The following is a 23,380-nucleotide window of genomic DNA, read 5'->3' on the forward strand; positions in this document are numbered from 1 at the left end:
AATTTAAATCGAGATTATCTCCCCATAAAATGTCATTATATCCAATCATATCTCGGTGACTTGTGATATCGGGTGGGGTTTATATGCAGAGCTGATCGATACTTTGTAAAAAGCACATCAAGACATGTGCAATTTTCATTGTTAAAAAGCAGCCAAAACAATCCAGATATTATATCTGAAACAAGTCTAACAGATATCTGAACTTGTCAGCATGTGAATACACGGTCTAAATACTAATCGTACAATTTGCTCCCCCCCCCTTGTTTTGCATTAGACATTATGAAACACGGTAGGTAGCATTCGATCGAGTCAATACCGACCATTAGATCTCATGCCTTATAGATACAACCATCTGTTCAGTACCCAAAAAATAGATGGCATTCTGTGCATTTATTAGGATTCAGCAACGAGAAATGGGAACCATATTGTCTGCGTGTACGTCATTTCACTCTTCTTTCAAACACCTTAGATATGGAACAGTTCTATGCCATTTGATACATGAATTGTCTATTACATGTACATGTAGATATGCTTTTTAGATGTTTTGTCATTTCAAGTATGGATCCGCTCACAAATATTACCAGCAGATCTAATAAGAAATCGGAGACTTAAGCCTTGTCTCGTAGTATTAAGAACTTCGCCATCAGAAAGCCCCCATATTGAATAGCATCGGGGGGACACCAAAAACTTTCAGACCAAAATAAGTCTTCTTACGGAGGGTAAAAAAAAAACAACCCAAAAAACAAGCGTCAATAACTCTATAAAGTGGGAGGGTAAATAGACCAAAATTTCAGACCGAAATAAATCTTACTACGACTGGTGAAAAAATCAAAGCATAACCAAGGACTCTAATCTGGTTATTATTTTGTGCGTCAGATATATTTACCTGGTGAGTCCTCCATGTGTGTGGTAAAAAAAATTGTAACGGTTAAGTGGTGTAATTAAATCATTATTATATCAATAATAACGCTAACCTTGGAACCTCGTACAACTAAACTAGCTCGACGGCGACTAGATGCAGTTAAGAAATATCCGTGTTTCTGTCAAGCAGCAACTGCAAGCACGTCAGAAGTCTCGGGTAGAATTTGCAGAAGGTGCAGAACAGTTACTTAAACCGTTTACAAAGACTACCGAAGGAGTTACGAAGGCTACCTTGGGTCTTCTTCCCACGTTGGAACAAACCGCTAAAGCAACTGGAAAAAAAAGCAGAAAGAACTTAACGAACAAACAATTTCTAAGAGATCTTCCAGGTGAAATAACTGCGGCTCAACCACAAACACAAGCACAAGAAATACTTGAGCAGCTACGTTCTGAAGTAGCCGATATAAAGGATCTTATAAGGCCTACCAGAACCAGAACAAGCAAGATCAGAACTGAAGTGAATCATAACTTTACCGAAAAGGGTATTGCTAAAATAAAACAACTTTACAGCGTGGACGAATTATCTGCATTTGCCGTGCATAGTTTTAATCAAAGAAAAAATGTTTTGAAACCCGATTACGTTAATGATGTTGTAGATCGTTGAAAATGATACAAATGGATATTTCACATACAGTAGGCTACGGAGTTGATCAGGACTGAAACGATGATACAAGATATACTGCATTTAGTAATGGTATAGATAAATATTTTGCACAGTTACAACAACAGCAATTTTGAAAACGAAAACAACAACCAGTAAAAATAACAAGTGAAGAAGAAGAAGAATGGCAAAACGCAAGTTATACCCCGTTGCCACTGGAAGTGGTATTGCCACTATTGGTACAGGTACCAGGGGAATTGGTCTTATTACATCATGTCCCAATAACGTCATTGCCAACGTGGACAGACTATAAATTCTAATTGGCGGAAGAAGAGCCAGTAATAATTCCCCAGAAATCATTAATCATTTGTCAAATCATAATTTGTCAGATTATTCACAGGCGGTATCATGAACATTAATGTTTATCGTTCTCTTATCGATGATTATCGCCGTGATTGATGCAGTTACATCAGTGACAAGAAAATGAGATGGTTATACATAATGCTCAACGTGGACCGATCATGGTCAGGGTGATAAATTCGCGATTACCAACATACAAACCGATCTACGGAAATGGATTCAGTGATCTTGTTCAGGGTTTATTTAGGATAGCCAGAAAAGCAGTACCGATTGCAAAGCAATTGGGAATGAAAGCTGTTGACGTTGTTCATGATATAGGTATTGTTGCTGTTGCTAGCAAAGCATTCGTAGCAATCAAGGATAGACTAGCATGATTAATACGACGAAAATCTCAGCGAGTAAAATTACTAGCACTGAAGTAATGCCAGCAAATGTTAGTAAAGTAATAAATCATGCTGCAAGTCAAAAACTAGCAGAGTTGGCTGGTGTAGCCATGTCAGAAAAAGATATAAAAAATTGTAACTACTAGTCTATTAGCAGGAAGTGGTCTTCGTGTTAGATGATAATAAATATAAATACTGTTCAAACGTGTATCTGATCCGGCATTTGACATGGATGCACCAGTTCTCAATGATGAATATGTGCGCAATTATCAATATTATTCGTATGACGCACGTGTACCACTCCGGTGGCCTAGTGGTTAGAGCGTCCGCCTTGGAAGCGGGAGGTCGTTGCTTCAAACCCCGGCTGAGTCGTACCAAAGACTTACAATAATGGTACTAACAGCTGCCTTGCTTGGCGCTCATCATTAAGAGGTTAGTGTTAGGACTGATCGGCCTGGTGTCAGGATAGTGTGACTGGGTGGGACAGCATGCTACATGTCTGCGGCATGATGCCCCAGTGCTAGACATCACTATAAATTGCCACACTGCAGACATCGTAGCGATGTGACTGAAAAATTGTTAAAGCTACGGTAAAAATCCCAATCACACACACGACGCACGTGGAAGAATCGGATTGCAAGTTCATGATACAAGTAGATATATCTCGCCTGCTTTGGCATTTACTGAGATCGAAGGTAGACTTTTGAAAGCAGATAATACAGCATACGGAATTGGTGATCGAGTTGGGTTTGTTAATAATGGCGTCATGGCATTATTTAACAGTGCCAAGTACAGCATCGACGGACAGAATAGTGAATCATGCCTGACAAACGTCGATGTTGCCACGACGATACTTGGTCCTGCAAGATACAGCGATGATTACTCAAGATCATCTGGTCCATCAATGATCTTTGCAAAGGATACAACTGATCATCCAGAAAGCAGAAACGTAACATTGAATGCAGCTGGAACTGAAGTTGCAGCAGTGAATGAAAACTTCAACTTGGGATTCGCATCACGTCGATCAATGTTGAATGAGATGAAGAATTTTTCATGTGTGATTCCACTATCACATATATTTGTATTCTGTAGAAATGGTACTTGTCAGAAAAGTCGCCGATAATGATGCAATATGGCATGCTGCTGCCATTGATGCAGGTAAAGTAATAGTAACAAAACTTTCGTTCTGAATGCTGGTTTTAACTCCATCACTGGATACGCTCGCTTATAATATGGTTTGTCAATACCATCCATAGTCGGTGACATACCAGTATGGTATTCAACATTACCAACACAGACAATAACTGATTCGCCATTATGTGGCCGTGAAGTACTCGCAGTGCTTGATGCTGTGTCAAGGTCTCTGACACCACCGCTTAGTCGTATACGAATATACAAGTGATCGTTTTAAACAGGTCTTAGTGAAATCACAGGTGCTCGACGCGAGCTTCATGTTGAAAAAAAATAATCTGAAGGAATAAATCATACAGAGTGACAAAAATACCTTAGATTACTCCCACGACCCGTTCTGGCATAGGATCCTCTCTATCATACTATATAAGAGAGAAGGCATGTAACTAACAAATACTCGGTTTCTCCTATGACCATCGGTTTCCTTCTGCTATTTCCGTCCTTAAAGGCACGCGACCATACTCTATGGCTTGTTTTACTCCTGAGTTATTTTGCTATTCATCAAGCCGTCATTGACTTTTCTGTGTTGTACCAAACTGAAGTTACAGGTCCAAAACGTGCGATTTTCACGAATTTCGCCTGCCCGGAATCGCCACGCTCATTTGACAACCGGTCAAAAGAGCTACATATATTATGTTTGCGACTCTACTATACATCCCTTCTTTAATTACAGAACAATGGTGCGTGCAAAAGTAGTTTTTGCTTACCAGTAACTCGATTCAACTTCTCCATGTTTCACCAGGTGTTGTCAATATCACATCAACGATCACAATTAGTATTGTTTGTGATGCAATCGATGACATCTATCAAGGAGATCTTGAAAAATCCAGTCAGGCCCAGCAGGGATATGTTTTATATACATTCACACCTCAAGCGCCACCAGGATATTTAATTGTGTTAGAATCCATAAATCCGGTTTATCTGTGATGTCATAATCCGCTACTGTCACGGATCGATTTTAAACTTACTGACCAACGTGGATACTTCCTTGATTTGCGAGGGGGAATTTGTAAATATAATTTGTATGTACGCTCGTGAGTTCGTAGATATTCACACTTAAGATAGAGTCAAGGAAAGTAAAAACAAAATCTTTTTTGTTGGTGGTTATGTCAAACAATTATTTATATCGCATTATATAATGTACCAACACAAGAGTTTTAGCGTACAAAAAAGAGGTACTCGAAAGTGCCATCAGAACAATCTTGACGCTTCCCTCATACAGAAAAATTTAGTGTTAATATTCTTATTGATGAATACGGCGATGACAATGTTTTGTTAACGCAGGAATAGTTGAATGAAATGCAACGAGAACATATTATTACGGCTGTATGTGATGGATAAAACATCCGGAATTTTGCACATTCTTCCCTTAAATTTGCTAAGCTCGAGAAAATATTCTGATGCACAACAACAAAAAATAGTCTGATTCAGAACAAAAAAATATTCTGATTCAGACCCCCCCCCCAAAATACTTTTTTAATACTTATTGTCAGAAATGAATTATTTCCCTGTTTTCGCACTTTCACTATAACTGTTACCAGTGACTTTGTCACCGCTTTCACTTTGTTTAGCTGCTACAATCACTTTCATTTTCACACTGACTATTGTCATTGACTAAGTCGAGAGGTTTACAATCCAAAATAATCTTTTTCAAATGTCTTACACGCAGTTCACAATTTTTTTTGTTTCGTATTATTGAGACAGCTCTGATATAAATTTTCTTGATCGCGTGTGCGAGTGAAACGAATTGTTCAAATTGCGTATCATACACGATCGCCAACGATTGTATCATTCACTGCTGGAGCAATTTTACAAACCTGTACTCGGCTGGTAATGTATATCTACCCTGGTATCTTTGTTCCTGCAGTTGATCAGAGTTTTGGATACCATCATCATTTAATTTTTAAATTGCAGAAATAATCGCATTAATATTTTCGTAATTCATTATATAATAAATATATGTTCAAAAATTTTAAAAATATTTGTATTCCTCAACCAGGAATGTCTTTAGGACGGCACATCATAAAATCTTAAGTAACTTAATTTACATGTAATTCTGGCACACCTAATTGCGGAAATGCATACACCTCCACTGTGACTCACTTACAGTACTAAAGTTCTCATTGGCCAGTCTTTGTCAGAACAATGACGCTGCTTTATGATTTCATCGTCAGAGATTTTTACTTACAGTGGTGATGTTATCTAGTAAGACCTAATGTTTCCTACCTGAAATATTCTCAGCATGTTTTTTATTTTTTGATGTTTTTCTAATTTCGTGGTGTTTGTTTTTTGTAATAATATTATTATATGTTTTTTTTTTATTTTATCTTATATGTGTTGTCTAATGTTGTAAAGAGCTTAGAGCTTCTAAAGATTAGACGCTATACAAAGTCCTCATTATTATTATTATCTCTGTATTTAGTTGTAAACATCTATTTACATGTTTATTTACATATATACATCTATTTACACGTTTATTTACATCTATTTACATATTTATTTAGATGAATTCACATATTTATATATATACATCTATTGACATGTTTATTTGCATCTATTTGCATGTTTATTTACATGTATTTTCATGAATTAAGTTAGTTAAGATTATATGTTGTGCCGTTCTAAAGTTACTGAAGATTATATGTTGTGCCGTTCTAAAGTTAGTGAAGATTATATGTTGTGCCGTTCTAAAGTTAGTGAAGATTATATGTTGTGCAGTCCTAAACACATTCCTGGTTGAGGAATACATTACATGCACACCCTCCCACGATCAACCCCGGGGTGTGAAAAGAGCACCCACCACGTGGTGACATGGTGGGAAGGTGTATATTATCTGTTGAATATAGAGCGTTGGGTGGACCCCCGATAGTAATACAGGTCAGAATGTATATAAGGTGTACGAAACTCATAAATCCATGAATAGATGACACAAAAGGCGTGGCTTATTCGCGGTTTCTCTCTTTTTTCTTAATTATTATCCCTGACAAAGTCCGGAGAACGCAAGTGATCTGACAAAGTCAGGCAAACGAGGATAATGTTTTGTTTTTTTAAATTTTTTTTTTTATTTTTTATTTTAACTCTGATCAATTAGACCGCGGGAGTGGTCATAGACAAGTCATGGTGTAATCAATGTACAGTTTAAAAATACAACATATGGACATGTTACAAAATAGACCTCATAGTAAAACATATTGACCTGTCGTAATAAATCACAATTCGTGATATAACCTATCCACAATTAAAATCAATCGCTGCTCATGGTACATCCAATATACATTTTTAACAAAATACAGTTCATTATGTAGCCAGTGTACAATTAAACAAAATCACAGTTCATGATACAGCATATGTATATGTCATAAAGTACAGTTTATGTATAACCAACATACATTTCATATAACACAGTACATGGTGTAATCGAAATAAAGGTAACAGAAAAATGCGCAGTCCATGCTACAAGATAGACATGTCATAAAAATACAGATTTCATGTCTTCTTTTTGTTCACCGTCACACTGCATGTATTTGGCGTAATAAGAAACATTTTGGGTGAAAACATCAAATCCAAGACTTTTCCAGTAAGGCACACACTTACAATCTTAATATGTTGGTGTACCCAATTTGCTATACACACTTTTAGGCAAACGTAAAGAGTAGATAAAGTACGACGAATGTCTACTTCACACGGATTTACACGATTCGAGTTCATCATTACACTGGACAACAAATTTTTACAAAAGTCATGTTACTGAAATAAAATTAGTCAATTCTTATCAATTTTTATGTGCTGAACACGAATATGACAGTCAAATTGCAAAATTGGCTCTAGTTTTTTTGTAATCTGCAAGAAATTAATGTTTACATAACGAAATGCATTCCAATAGTAAAAGGTCAACTGTAATAGCCTACCTATAAAAAATCAAGTCATTGACTACATCTTAGATTTCTTCGCCTGTCTCTTGTACAGCTGTTCGGGAGCATCTCTGAGGAGTGTCCAGCAGTAGTCAGCCAGCATTGTAGTGGACCATTTTCCCTGGTATCTTTGTTCCATTGTTGCGATATCTTGATGAAAACGTTCGCCGTGTTCATCACTAACAATACCACAGTTGCTAGGAAAGAAATCCAAATGGGAATGAAGGAAGTGAATCTTTAGAGACATATTGCAGCCAAGTTTCTTATACTTCATCAACATGTCTTCTACTAGTTCCTTATAGTTTTCTGCCCTAACATTTCCGAGGAAGTTTGTAGAAACTAGGCGAAAAGCATTCCATGCTTGTTTCGCGTCACCTTCCAGCAAGTTGTTGAACCGGTCATCTTTGAAAAGCTCTCGAATCTGAGGACCCACAAAAACTCCCTCTTTAATCTTTGCTTCGCTGAGTCGAGGGAATTTTTCATGCAGGTATCGGAATGCTGGCAAAGTCCGGTCAATGGCTTTCACGAAGTTCTTCATCAAACCTAGTTTGATGTGAAGGGGTGGTAGCAAGATTTTCTGAGCCTCAACCAGAGCTGGGTGTTGGATATTCTTCTCTCCAATGGCTACATTCTGCCTGTGAGTCCATTCCTTCCTCATGTAGTGCATTTCCCTTGCTCGGCTATCCCACTCGCATAAGAAACACATGTATTTTGTATATCCTTGCTGCAGTCCCATTAAAAGGGCAACTACCTTCAAATCACCACATAGGTGCCAGCTGTACTTGTTATACTCAATGGAATTCAGTAGCTGCCTTAAGTTATCGTATGTCTCTTTCATGTGGACAGCATACGCTACTGGAATAGATGGAAGAATGTTTCCATTGTGCAAAAGCACAGCCTTGAGACTCAGTTTCGAAGAGTCCACAAATAGTCTCCATTCTTGTGGGTCATGAGTGATTTTTAAAGCATTCATGAGGCCCTCAATATCGGAACAGAATATCAGATTACTTTCCTTTCTGAAGAAAGGCTCCAATTGCTGGTGGCACTTTCGATATGCAGTAATTGTGACATCTTCTTCTAGAAGATTCCATTGTTGGAGTCTTGATCCTAGCAATTCTGCCTTGTTCTTTGATAAGTCCAAATCACGAATCAGGTCATTTAGTTCTTCCTGTGTTATTCTGTGTGGGGTTGATGATGCACCACAGTGAAAATCTGGATCACTGCATGCTGATGGACCAGGAGAAGAACAGGTCGACTCACCTTTGTCTTCGTCAGATGAATCAAGAGAATATTCTGCTGGAGGTTCTGGAATAGGAAGTCCCTCACCATGTGGAACTGGTCTCAATGCAGACGGAATGTTTGGGTAGACTATTCTCGACTTCTTTCGCTTCGTTATTCCGCCGGAAAGAGGAGGAACCAAGCAGAAGTAACAGTCATTTAGGTGGTTGCTTGGCTCTCTCCACACCATTGGGACTGCAAACGGCATTGATGACCTTTTGCAATTCAACCACTGTGAAAGCTGTGTTGTACATGTAGCACAGCATATATGCGGAGCCCAAGGCTTGTCTTGGTCACCAACCTTGCATCCGAAGTAAAGATGATATGCCTTCTTCACTTGAGAATTGATACTTTTCTTCTGGTTGGCAAATGTCACTTCCCCACAAATATAGCAAAAATTGTCCGCGGTATTAACACACTTTCGAGGCATTACTGTTCTTTATTGTACGTAAATGGATAAAATAATAAGTTTTATGTAACAGTAGCTTGAACTGTCTCGCACAACGTCTAAAATATTTTAAATGCTGAACCTATCTGATTGGGCTTTATATAGTACACTGCTTACGTCAGCTTCAGCAGCCGCCTGGCATTAGTATAATAGGCCTACACATGTATAGTACACTGCTGACGTCAACTTACTTCAGCAGCCGCATGGCATTAGTATTGCATTGCATCAGAAAATGATGCAATCAACTGTGGATGATGTGAGCATGATGGTATTATGCAATGTTACATCATTATTCCGGATGTTGCTGCAGTCCTACTGGAGAAATTTACACAGTGAAACATAGAAAATGAGGTATATGAATATCTTCAAAACGAGAGCCAATACAAATTTTTCACGGTTATATTCGTGTTCGGCACACCAAAATACTACAGATTAGGGCCTTTTCAAGTCAGTAATGATTTCACTGTTGACCAGTGTTATCTGTAGCATTTTTAACATCGTGCGTTTTTTATGGTTAGATGTTTGTTTATAGCCCGAGGGTCTGCAAGACTCAGGAGACAGATAATTGAATAAAGAATGACACTGCAAGGTGAGCGTGCTTAGAATTAGGCGTCAGGGAAGAAATAATAACATACACTATGATTGTTGCTGCAGGCCACTTTTAGTGACTTCAGTATAGATTATATATACATAAAAGTCAAGTAAAATGATGTACAAATGCATATCAAAGTTACTGCTATAATAGCATAGCTTCTCTATGCACACTTCATACATTCTTTAGCCTTACTTTATATGCATATTGAAGCTCAAGTGCTTTAAATTTTGGGATCATGAAACTTGATGCATACAAGATCACCGTATCTCTCTCTCTCTCTCTCTCTCTTTATATATATATATATATATATATATATATATATATATATATATATATATATATATATATATATATATATATATATATATATATATATAAATATATATATATAAGCCAATAAATACAGTCACGAACACTCAAACGACACATATTGCAGAATTCGAAGGAATCGTGTCGTCCTTTTGCGGATTCAGTTTTTTTAACAATAGTTGATAATCAACCAAGTTTTGAATAGTCGTTCATTTCTTTCCGCGGAATTTGCTTCAACAGGGATGACAAAATCGAAGCAAGGTTAGCCTCATATCCATTAGAGTTTTGTGTTTGTCTTTTTATATCTTGAGAATATCTATAGTTTAACAATCGAGAAATGATGTTTAGTTTGCGTTTCATTTGAATCTTGACAAACTCTCTGTACATGCGTTCCAGTGTTCTCTTCTAAACTAGTCATTCACAAGAATGTCTTTGTTTTTGATGTAGTAGTCAAGCGTTTGCCGAACGGAATCTGATGGTATAGGATATCGAAGAAATTCAGCGATTGGCTCATCACACATCACACGTCGTGAAGGTGAAGACGTGTCGTCTTTAGGCTAAGTTTCTTTTAAAAGTTTTGTATTCCTCTAAGTTTCTAACCTTTTCCTGGACTTATTTCCATAGAATTCAGGGTATCACTGCAACATTATAGAAGTCGTGACATCCAGACTCTTACAGACGTCAGGTAGTCGTTTGTAGTCAGACCATTTGAACACTTTCAAAGTAATCAGTTTTGCATAGCGTTCAAATACCGTTGGTTAAAACGTTTATATTACAGGGGATGTAATTATTCTTTACGCTTCACATGAATCTATACAAAGTCTGTAAAAATGCGTTCTAGCAACTCTGAAGTTAAACTTCGAATTCTCTCCTATTCTAAAGGATCCCTGTGGACAATAATCAAGTCACACCAACAGAAGACACTGAAAGTACAGAGATCGTCTGGAATATTGAAGGTAAACTATATCTTAATTCTCGTATTCGTCAAGTGCCACATTACAGATGAAACAATGTACTCGATCTCCTTCTCTCAAGTAGACTAAGCCTGCGCAGGCTGGGTCCTTCCATATTTTTAGACCATTTCCCTTTGAAAGTCTGGAAACGACTTTCAAAATGCCAAAAATCTGGCAAAGTCACAGGAAAAGTGTAGTCTTCTTTGACTTTAATTTTCTATGAATGGGTGGTATCCATAGTGGTTTTTAACTTTGTGATTGAGATCCATACAGTGGCACACGAACAGTGTCGATTTCGATGGTCGAGCGGCAAAGTCATGCAGCATCACTGATGTCAAAAAGTAAAACATCACTCTGGTCACAGGTATTCGACTTTGTTTAACTTCTGGTAGGATCCATCATAGTTTTCCTGTGTGGAATTCAGCTTTATCAGTCAGCATCTATACTCTCAGAGTTCGTGGCTTGGAACTCAATTTATATTGAAGATTGGTGTGTCCGTAAGGTAACATGTAGTCATTGGAAGTTGCACTCGTTTTTCGTGGACAATCTTGTTCACCATTTCTGAAGGTCGACTAACGATTTGGTGATTGGACAAACATTCTATGGATTCATCGTTTTCACACCCAAGTCGTTTTGTTGACTGGACTTTAAGCGCTTCCTTTAAAACGTGAAAGGCCATCAATTGGCTGGAACGACAATTGTGAGTCAGTCAATTTATTTTACATTTCGTATTATGTTCTGCTCGTTTGTTTTTGTACTGGTGACCATAATGCTGAGGTCCCTCACTGTCAAAACTCATAATTTAATATCTTCTGGATATTCGTCGGTCCATGGTCCTAAACGGTCTCATTCGATGCGTAGTTGATAACCTCCAGGATGATTTATGTACATGCAACTATTGGTGTCATAAAGAACTCGATCTTCCAAGACACAATACAATTTTAAAAGGACATTAACTTATTGGATGGTGCCAACTTAGGAACTTATTCGAAGCTCGTCAAAATCAAAGTTTCAAGTATGATTTCCATTTTTGTTGAGTTTTCCCTTATCGTGGTTGAGTTGACAGTATAAAATTGGATCTAGCAAGTATTCTTTCTTCTAAAATATTGGACACTGAGCTAGTTTTTGCCCACAAACAATTCAGAATCACGTCTTTTGCGAACTAATGTTTTCCTTCTTTCTTTTCCACGGGTTCCAAAGTTTTGACTTCTAAGGAGAAGTATTGTTCTTTGAATTTGTCATTGTCTTTTCGAATCAGATACCCAGATGGATACTAACTTTTTGTTTCAATTTAGTATTTTTGCTTACGTAGCCGGAACAAAGCACTTTACTGGAACAAAGTTGCTGTTTTTGCTCTGTCGTAAAAAATGCAAAATCACGCACACTTGTAACAATTGGCTTCTACGATCGAGAGCACGAAACAATTAAGAACTCTCACACGTTCAAGTCAAAGCGCGGTTGTGATCTTGGCAACATCGCTGGTATCGATTTCTCGTTTTGGTACAACATAACGGAAACATCAATATACTGTGGCAATGGAGTGGTAAATCATGATGGTACAAGTAGCAACACTTGACATTTGATTAACTCTTCGTACTGAAAACTGCGTCGTTCCTCGATGTGTTCTGGCAACATTTCAACGTTACCGGTAGTGAATCGAGCATATTTACACACCGCGAATATGGATACAAGGAACACTCAGTGATGAATTAAATGATTGTTCTTCTTGACATTCTTCTACGTGTCGAATTGGTCAGTCCTCAAAAGAAATCGTCTCAAGAGCTTCACATGCTTGATATCCGCCACTTCGTACTTTTCGACGATGCGTCGATATTCTTGATCATTTGTGAAAAGTTGATCATTGCCGACTGGGTGCTTCACTGGTTTGTGTAAGTATGATGGCTAGTGAGTTCTCGGGCATAAGTGTCTTTTGGCACACTAGTTTACATACTTGGCAATGGTAGAAACTTCCTTCAAGGAAACAATATCTCCGTGATCGAGAAATAATTGTCAAAATGTTTCACAACACCGTCGTTAACTATCTACATCATACCTGCATTACTTCAACATTTCTTCTTGAAAAAGTCAACATTCTGAAGTTTCTAGCCATGAGCACTCCGTTTTTGACACTTTGTCTACAATATTCTATGTATTTACTATCCGACTTGATAGACATGAGGTTACACACACACACACACACACACACACACTCATATACATACATACATACATACATACATACATACATACATACATACATTATTACGACTCCGTCGTTTTAAAAATGTAATAGAAAAGTGTGAAAAGCAAATTTTATTTCCCTTGATTACAAGAGGAAAATAAAGAGAAAGCACTTATAGCATTGCGAATTAAATTTCAAAATAATCATGGAGTTGCAGACAAAAGTTCCAATGATACAAGTTCTGAACAAACTTTAGTGGAAATCCAAATCAAATCCAGCGCTGAAAGCGTTGATGTGCCTGTGATGGCTCGTAAAGTGTTGTTTTGTCAACAGTCTTTTGTTGGATCACAATAATACAATCCGAGATTATATCCTTTTTTGTTTTTCACTATAAATCAAAGTCTCTATTTCCAAGAATGTTATCAGAGCACTTTTGTATTTCCAGAGAAGAAATAATTGGAATAATTAAAATTCCAGCCCATATGAACTACTGGTCACAACAATAATACGGACTAATTCTACTAAGATTTGAAAGCACAAATAAATTATTTTTCCAGTGACAATATTATATAGTCCGCTACTTGACCTCCGGTCACAATTAGCATTTTGTCATATAAAAAAAAAACATTACAGAAGGCTCCTAATGTTTACAAAATAAAATCATAGTTGTAATTATTTATAACTACATGTATAACTATTTCTAAAATTATAATACAAAATGTAGTAAACGACAGGTAGACCTGGCAATTTATGGGGAATTTCAAATAACCTAGACCCAGACCCAAATAAACATGTTTACTTTTATTGATAGTGATTTTAATATCAACTCCATACACAGAGAATATTTTAGTCTTGTATTAGTTGTTCACAGTCTTTACAAAAATCAGTAATTAATGTCGAGTAGAAAATGAACTTGATTTTTGACAGGGTTAAGTCCAACATACACTATTACATTACAATATCATAAAATGAAATACAAAATTTAAAACAAAAGTAACAAGCAAACAATGCAAATTTAAACATACATACATTAATACACACACATACATACAAGAGATTCCTCATTGTGACAACCAATTCATTGATATTACAGAACAGAAAACGAGTCATACAAGCAGCTTTGTACGCAAGTACTGTTTATGGCGTTCCATAACTATTACCAATTTTGTTCTTAATTCAGACGTGAGTACAAACCTTGATGATGCCATATCTATCTTGAGGAGGGTCGCAGACCAGATTTCGTCCACTTCATCATCAGTTACATCCTCTGCATCTGGTTCATCTGCGAGTCACACATCATCTGCGTCGGTATCGGAGGAACACATGCGCTTGTTTAGAAGAACAATGGTATGTAATTTCAACAAACCTCTTCTTTTTACACTGTTTAATTCCATGAGCTACATCATTGTCATCACGGTGTTTCATCTTTCTGTCTGTCATCCTGAGTTGTTGATGCCATGACGATTTTAAAATTGAATTTTAACTTAATTTTATGCAACTGTTCCATTTAATCAATTTAATTAAGTTTAGCAGATTCAGCAGCCAATAAACTGAATTAAATGCTATGAGAAAAACAATGAAACTATTAACACTGACTAATTTAAATTTTTCTCTATCCGTAACTTGCTAATGTCCTATTGCTAATGTTTAAAAACATAATATCCGCTAAACTTTAATTAAACGTTATGATTCATAGAATGTGCTTCCATACACATAAGCCCTGTAATATTGACAGAAGCCTAGTGTATCAAATAGGTCTTCTTTCAATAGGAGAGTACACGATATATCACCATGAAATGTTATTGAATTTCCCCAAAATATAATGACCCAGGCATCATCTTTTGTTATCTGACAAAAACCCACTTCATCTTTTTCTGTACATTTAGACTTGTCATATGTTCTTTTTGTTTTGCAGAGATTAAATCCATATAGGTCGAAAACTAGTAGGACTGATAACAATTTGGTCAGGATTGATGGAAGAAGAAAAGGTACCCTTCATTATCACCATATATCACTATTTTATATTGTTGCTTTATTTCTGTTTTTATTTTGCTTTTGCCATATTCAGCACCCAAGACAACATTTATGAATGGAAAAATACATTTCATACAATGCATCTAATAGAATATGTACACACAGACACACAAATATATTATCCCATACATATAGTCAATAAATAGCCTTTATTGTATTGATGTGACACCAGCACCACAGCACAACATTCAAGTTAACCACTAGAACAAGGCACAATGTTTGTGTGTTTTTAAATATTCTGTCCTAGTATTATTTTGAATATAAAATAAGTACCCTAACTATTGTATTGACTGTCTGCGTGATGTGTGTCTGTCTTACGGTCCACAAATGTAACTATGTGTTTGTTTCTCCCCTCTTGTGTTGTTGTTGTTCTGCTATGTCTTTTCGTTAATGCATTTGACGTTTCACAAATTTACTTTGTTAAATTTTTATGAAATGCCTACATTTAAAATGTACACAATGCAATTTATCACATTTTTCACACACAATTGCAACAGAGAATATGTAACCTAAGTATGATTTATAAATGCATGCACATTTACTTCTTCCTTGAGACCGCTCCGGTGGCCTAGTGGTTAGAACGTCCGCCTCAGATGCGGCAGGTCGTGGGTTCGATCCCTGGCCGAGTCATACCAGAGACTTCCAAAAATGGTACTAACAGCTGCCTTGCTTGGCGTTCAGCATTAAGAGGTTAGTGTTAGGTCTGGTCGGCCTGGTGTCAGGATAATTTGACTGGGTGGGACATCATGCTACATGTCTGCGGCATGATGCCCCAGTGCTAGACATCACTATAAACTGCCACATTGCAGGCATCATATCGATATGACTAAAAAATTGTTAAAGCTACGTTAAAAATCAAAATCACATCTAATCACTTCTTCCTTGAATTTTTGTGCAAAAAGAACGTGTGGGCATCCATGTCTCACAAACACATACCTAGCTGCTTCACTCATGCAACAGAAATTTATATAAAGTTTCAGGAAATTTATTGCTCATTTTTATGTTCTGATTCTAGTCACCAAAACAAGTAAACTGTGGTGATACATATTTCTATTTTAGGTCGCACTATGACTCGATCTTTTGTTTGAGTTCCAACACTTCTAACTACTATTCCATCTCCAGAAGAAAGGAGAATCCTGCGTAAAAATGGCCTTGGGGAAAAGAGAGTTATTTTTCATGCTGATGCTTTGCATGACCAAGTGAGACAGGCCATACTAAGGTAAATATGTTTTCAAAAACATAAGGAAATTTGATCGGCAAATCTTTGAAATAAAAGAAACGATTGAAGTGCATGGGAATATATGCTTGTATGTCACGTTCTAAATCTGAGGAGAATGAACTGTATAAACAAAAAGCTCCAGCAGGTAGGTACTCTAACTAGATGAACAGCCAAGAGTCGGACACCGAGTTGCAGTTGAAGTCATAATAGAAAAGATACACCATCGCTTGTTGATGTGAGTTATGTCTACTGTTTTTCTTGATGCAAATATCTCTTTCAAATTTTATCTCTGTGTGCACTTCTATTTCACAATATACCGATTTGTTAAGTCATAGAAATTAACTTCCTCTCAACATTGCGATAATATACAAGATCCCATCTTCAAGTTGTTCCAAGCCTCAACATGAAAAGAATACTCCAGCTGGAAATGTTTTTCTTTGATGTTTACTTAGAATATTGTTTCTTGGCAAATCAAACAATTAAGTACTTATTGCTAAACCATCAAACTTATGTGTAAGTGGGAGTGATGGAAGCTTTTATTTGTTGGACCATAAATTATGCGTTAAGCTCCTATTGCATTTTTAAATAAAATATTCCACAAAATAAATGTTCAGAAACACTATGTAGAATTTGAAATGTACAGATTCAGTAGATATGGTCTATTTTATATATAGACCTAAATGTATCCTTTTTGCGGTTGCTCTTAATACCCTAAACCAAATTTTAGATAAGTTAACAAAACAGTATTATCTGAGTAAAAAGAGTTGAATGATATTCAAGAAGAAGTCACTTAAATATAAGACTCGATGGCGATTATTCTCAGTAGTCAACATCATGCATTCAATATTTCTAGCTTGAATCAACCTTCTAAATAAATGTAACCACATCTCTATTCCTGAAATCCTAACGCCAAACAAACACAGTACATAATTGTTTTAAAATAAATTGAGTTTAAGAGTGAATGTTGATATAAAACTGTTATCCGTACTCGAAGTTAAAAAATGTAATATTCATTATCTGTTTTCAAGGTCGTATATACATCAGGCCGATTCAGAAGAGTATCGCTATAATTGACATAGAAGACTCCTTTGAAGATCAATACAAGTGTTTGTCTTGTTCAAGCATGGTACATATAAAGGATCTGAGAGAACACGTGCAAACTTGTCAGGTAAGGTAGTCTGATTATTAATTAATTGTATCAGGTATTTTGCTCATGTTAAAGCTTTAACATTAATCCAACAGTATGTTACCTCCGTTTATATACAATTCATGTATATTAGACAAAGTTGTCCTTTCTAAGGGCTGTCATTTTTGCATGGCAAGGTTCCTATGTGATAACCTTATCTACGCCTCGGCGTATCGGGCAGATATTTATGTGTTTCATATCTGTGAATTTCACTGGATGCAACAGCAAGCCACTGCATCCAATCAAAATTAAGTTGTTCAAATCTGAACACTGTTCCTACATGATCGGGACAAGGGGAGCACACAGCTAGAATGGACTGATAAGTAAGCAATTTTCTAGTCCCAGTCCGTGTTTGCACAATTTCCTTTCTCTCAAATACACATGTAATGGCTTCCTCTGGTACATAGTCATACTTTCGAGGTTAAACATCCAAAGCATTATTTTAGGTCAATTGCCATCACCATTTTCAGCCAATGTAGAATGTACTACGCTATTGCTTACTTGGCATTACGTACGATGGGAGGTAGTTCAGGAAATCCAAAATATGTCGCTAGGACAAAGCACCAGTATATGTGTTCGATCCTCCAAGGTGTAAATAGGATTATCATATCGGAACACTGGCTAGCGAAGATGAAGTGCTGTGTAAATAAAGTTTTGCTTTGCTTTTCTGTTGAGAGTATTTTTCATAAACTTTACTGATACCTAGGCAGAATCAAAACGTTTCGTTTGGTTAGAAAGTGCCTGTTGTTTATTTAGATCGCTAAATTTATACGATGTTATCATGTGTGCAGAGTATATGCGTAATGTTGGGGATTGAGAGTGTTATTGCTAAAAACGTACCCACATATTTTTTATGATTTTCAGAAATCAGGAGAAGATACAGATTTAATTGAAATTTTCAAGTAAGTCGTATGTCTTTGAACCTAGGTTTTAGATCTACTTAACTCAGGACCAGATAAGTTGTGTGACGGTCTTCTGTCCATCCTTCAGTACTTGATCATTTGCCTTGAATGATTCATATTTGTGCAGAGTGTGTAACTAACTCCCTGTACATTTGATAAATGATTAATATTTGTGTAGAGTATAGTTGCATGTACAACTGATATATGATTTACATTCGTACAGTTCTGCAAGCTTGATATATAATTTACTGGAAGTAGACTGCATATATATGTTTAGAATCCACTAAACATCTCAATAGATCACCACTTTAGTGAAAAAGAAAGTGAGGCTCCAATGCAGATTGATCATGCATTATATGTTGTCCCCTTTACTCAGTCTGATGGTCACTGCCCATGTAAACTAATTAAATGTCCTGTTGGGGGATTTTTTTACGCGATGTTTTGCTTCATTGTCAATCCTCTTGCATCTTACAGAGTCTGATAATGGAATTTAATCATCCCTGATTAATAAATATGCCACTTGATAGCCATTCTAGTTGTGTCCTACATAGCATAACTTTCAACTATTACAGTACATTTCTTATCTAAAATGTATGTCTTGTAGAATGCATGTGTTTTTTATGAAACTTAAAGGAGGACATAAAATATGAATCGATCTATAATCATCTGATTATCAAATGTTGTAAATATATTTCTGTGTTTTCAGCGATGATCCAGCTAACGTTAGTAAGCAGGCTATTGTTGTAACAACACACACCAACACCAATACGGTAGCCCCATTTCTCAACACTGGTGAAATGTACAGTAATGTACCCACAGTTCCAACTATCAGACAACATGATACTGTCGTGACCATGTTTCCCAACTCTGGGACTAGCGAGCATGCTGGCATAGTAACAGCAGTACACCGTACCAGTGAGGAGCATTGTGCTGGATCAAGAAACACTGAACATCATAATGATGTAACCAGACATCCCAACATTGGTGATCTGCATCATACTGTAATGACAAATTACAGGTCTTCTTGTTTAGTTGACAACATGGCTGTGATTTTTGAAGGAGTGTAAGATGTTTAAAAACTATTCTTTGGAAAGATCCAATTATGAGATGCCATGTTGTATGGTTGCTGTATATAGTCATGCTTAGAAAAAAATCGATCAATAGTCTTTGATCAAAGTATATGAAAAACAAAATTTCCTTCTTGAGGCCGATCTGTGCCTTTTCAGCAATGCACTACTTAATATGAGATAGTGGAAATTCCTTTGTCTAGATGCGTCATAATAACGCATAATAAGATGCAGGTAACTCTAATTAGTTCATTGTACATGCTAGACTACGTATTTTTGTGCCAAGTGACCTGTTTATGTTTCCATCTGCAAAAAGGTAACTGTTTTCTTAATATTAAAGACTTGTTTCACACACACACGCACACCAATAAGCACCGATTGATACTGTGTCTATCAACTAGTTAATTGTGTTGGATATCTTCTGCTTTGCTATCCAAGTAAAATATATTAATTCATGTATATAGCTTGACTTCAATTACATGTTTTCATTGGATATCGTTATTTCTCACTGCCAGATGCATAATAATGAGCGTTTGACCTTTGAATTAGGAAAGTTAGATACAATTGACAAATATTAAGATTCTTAGACTCCCTTGCTTTTCTTTTCTCTTGTTTCAGTATATGTTGATGCCGTCTTAGTTTATAAAAGTCCACCTGAATTTTGTAATTTAAGTACCTTGACTTGCTCTTTTTTGTTGCCACAGCAAGGATATTAATGACCCAGTAGCTGTCTTGCGTTATTTTCAAAAATATGTAATGATTGGAAGACAATTATACCAAACATCATTTACAGAACCTCTGAAGGGTGAAACCCAACCCATCTATGTGTCGCGGATGAATATGTTTGTAACAGGAATGGAGGAGATCTTGGGAGCGCCAAACCCTCTGGTACCCCTTGAGGTGACATTTTATGGAGAAGAGGCTTCCGACCTAGGCGGAACAAGGAAGGAGTTTCTCACTCGTATGTTGCAAGAGCTAATAAAAGAAGAATGGAGACTTTTTGAAATAACTGAGGAGGGTACATACACACTGAAAGATGACTCCGGTGGACTTGAAAGGAAATACTGTTTTGGTGCAGGACTAGTTTGTTATAAGTGTTATATTTTCGTTATTTCTGTAGATTTAATTTTTACTATGCTGGTCATAAATCTGATGTGCTATCAATGGACAACATATCTGCGATGTGAATAGCAGGCAAAGCACAATATGCTTTCATGTTAATTTTTGTGGTAAATAGCTTTGGTCTGCAATTTGGTACGCAATCGATAAAGCAAATCGTTTGTCGTGTAAAGGAATGGTATAGTCCTTCATTCTCTTATTGAACGAAAGTGTACTCTCTCTCTCTCTCTCTCTGGAGCTTGACATAAAGCGATCCTAACTGTTTTAGCAATTATGTGAATATCAGCTAATCTTTATCAAGCTTTATAACATTAGTACCCCTCATATTTTCCAGTTCTTAGGAGTAATACTGAAGATGCACATAACTGGATAAGAATCAGACTGATAATAAAGTCTTATGTGCAAATAGAACTTATGGTACAAAGTCCCTTTTGTTATTTCAACCTTGCCAATGAAACAGTTTGGGTCAATTACAACTTTTTATGTATTGAAACGTTACTCTTCAGTTAATGTATCGAAAGCCGTGTATTAAATATCTCTTCAGGCCTTCTGTAAGGTCAGCTCTGACACAGAGAAAATTGATCCATATCCTAAAACCGGTATTCTCAGATATCGGATCTAACAGAAGATTAAAGGAGGATGGTACTTATAAAAAATTCATAGCATACCTCATAGAAGTTTCAGGTAAATATATAACATCTGTAAAGATAACAAGAAAGACGTAGTTCTGATTTTATATATATATATATATATATATATATATATATATATATATATATATATATATATATACCATTATCAAAATGAAGTATATAGTAAATGTTTTTTGTTTGCGCCATGGTCATAATGGAACTAGTTTCTTAAAGATTATTATTAAATAAATATAATGATATTACATGTTTACTCCTGAATTAATCCATACTATCTAAATTGTATCTGTGTTCAGTCCGTTGTACCTATGTTGTGTTAGATTAGCATGATTACTAGGACTCCAATATATACACATTTTGAGAGACGTTGGATGCAAAATGTTTATATAGCCTCTAAAGAGAGGTGGACATTTTCTTCTTTTACATTCACATTTCAGTAGAGAGGTGGACATTTTCTTCTTTTACATTCACATTTCAGTCCTTGTTTGTGGCAGCATGGGCAATTGACACATACAGTTATTATACCAAAGAAGATCATGAAATATAAGGTTTGTATAAACAATACAAACATATATCCTTTCCTATGTTAATATGTTAATACCAGTTATATCTCATTGTGTAGTATAAAAAACGTGACATTTCATTTCAGCGAGCGTTGAAGTCACAGGTTCAAATATAAAATATATTGCTTTTTGTTTCATAAGAAATATGTTCGGTTTTAACACATGAAAAGAAACTTATAATTTTATTAATAACAAACTTGCTATTATTCTTGTTGTATAAAACCTACTCCCGAATCGAATGTTAGAAGAATCACTCTTCAGCACACAACCACCATCCCCTATTTTTGTATTCACTGCACTGTGAACAGCATTCAATATCGGCGAGCGACTATTGGTACATTAACACATTCCGCTCAGATTAGTCTATATCGTTGGCCCTGTGATAAAACTTTTTATGACTATTTGGTATCCATTTCAATATACTGCAAAAGTTTTCTTTTTTAAATTTTCATTTCGTTTTCTTGAGAAATAAATTAGTTGTTGAATTTAACAAAACTTGCTGGTTTTCGCATGGTCATGCCACTTGGTTTAAGACCACACACACACACACACACACACACACACACACACACACATATATATATATATATATATATATATATATATATATATATATATATATATATATATATATATATATATATATATTCCTTTTTATAGGGGATAGAAGAGGCATGTAGAAAGCAAAAGTTACATTGGAGAAAATATTAAAATTTGTGACTGCATCAGCTGAGATACCAGTTTTCGGATACCACATGCCACCCAAGACTGAATTTTTGTATGATGGAAGTATGCTTTCTACAAGTTCTACTTGCATAAATGTCCTTTATTTACCTTTGGGATATTTACCAGATGATGCCGCTTATTTTCTTTTTTTGACTATGCATTTCTGAACGAATACTTCGGAAAAATGTAATCTGACATTTTTCACTTCAGTCAAAATCTGCTTGGAGATAAGGAATGAGAAAAAGTAATAAAAGTAATTTATTTGTCTGATATTACTAGCATTGAATATTTGGCCATGTTGTTTTATCATTAACTTCACATGAATATCTGGCCATTCTGCTTTATCATTAACTTCACAGAGATAATGACTAAACTTGATTGATATATATTTCATAATTATGTCTGATATTCACTGTTAAGTAAACTATGGTGTGTATATATATATATATATATATATATATATATATATATATATATATATATATAATATATATATATATATCAATATATATATATATATATATATATATATATATATATATATATATATGTGTGTGTGTAAGTGTGTGTGCATTTTTGTATATTATTTGCATATTATCAATGTCATCTATATAAAGCGATACTGATTTTAATTCATTACGATAGCACAAACTTCATAAAATAAGACTTTCACAATGCATCACAATTTCATGCGTACCTAGAAATATGATTTTCTTATCAATATTATTTGGCAAATGAATAATATTGTTACATTATCATCAGTGGCATGACTATCTCACCAC

At 35.8% G+C, this 23,380-nt stretch overlaps 2 protein-coding genes across 2 annotated transcripts in view; both read left to right on the forward strand.

The window, feature by feature from the left end:
• Nucleotides 1-16,381, forward strand: part of LOC149772741 (rRNA methyltransferase 2, mitochondrial-like) — a 51,169-nt gene extending 34,788 nt beyond the window's left edge. Inside the window, exons 2-4 of the mRNA XM_089947399.1 lie at nt 14,313-14,479; nt 15,048-15,120; nt 16,226-16,381. Of these exons, the coding sequence (XP_089803525.1) occupies nt 14,313-14,479; nt 15,048-15,120; nt 16,226-16,254 (269 nt within the window). The 3' untranslated portion in view covers nt 16,255-16,381. The remainder of the gene's footprint in view (nt 1-14,312; nt 14,480-15,047; nt 15,121-16,225) is intronic.
• LOC149772742 (uncharacterized) lies at nt 16,249-22,979 on the forward strand. The gene is made up of 6 exons (XM_089947400.1): nt 16,249-16,385; nt 17,414-17,553; nt 18,436-18,473; nt 19,180-21,343; nt 21,788-21,857; nt 22,533-22,979. Exons 2-4 carry the CDS (start codon nt 17,509-17,511, stop codon nt 19,538-19,540), a joined length of 444 nt encoding a protein of 147 aa, XP_089803526.1. The 5' UTR covers nt 16,249-16,385; nt 17,414-17,508; the 3' UTR covers nt 19,541-21,343; nt 21,788-21,857; nt 22,533-22,979.
• Nucleotides 22,980-23,380: the final 401 nt, after the last annotated feature.

The sequence above is a fragment of the Sinohyriopsis cumingii genome, unplaced genomic scaffold (assembly GCF_028554795.1).
Source record: "Sinohyriopsis cumingii isolate HCF-2022 unplaced genomic scaffold, ASM2855479v2 utg001180l, whole genome shotgun sequence".
Lineage (NCBI taxonomy): Eukaryota > Metazoa > Mollusca > Bivalvia > Unionida > Unionidae > Sinohyriopsis > Sinohyriopsis cumingii.

What these genes read in the sequence shown, in the direction of transcription:
- LOC149772742 (XM_089947400.1), top strand. Translation starts at nt 17,509, where the DNA reads ATGGTACATATAAAGGATCTGAGAGAACACGTGCAAACTTGTCAG. An exon ending in AACACGTGCAAACTTGTCAG is followed by an intron (nt 17,554 to 18,435) that starts GTAAGGTAGTCT and finishes TATGATTTTCAG; the next exon opens with AAATCAGGAGAAGATACAGA. An exon ending in GATTTAATTGAAATTTTCAA is followed by an intron (nt 18,474 to 19,179) that starts GTAAGTCGTATG and finishes CTGTGTTTTCAG; the next exon opens with CGATGATCCAGCTAACGTTA.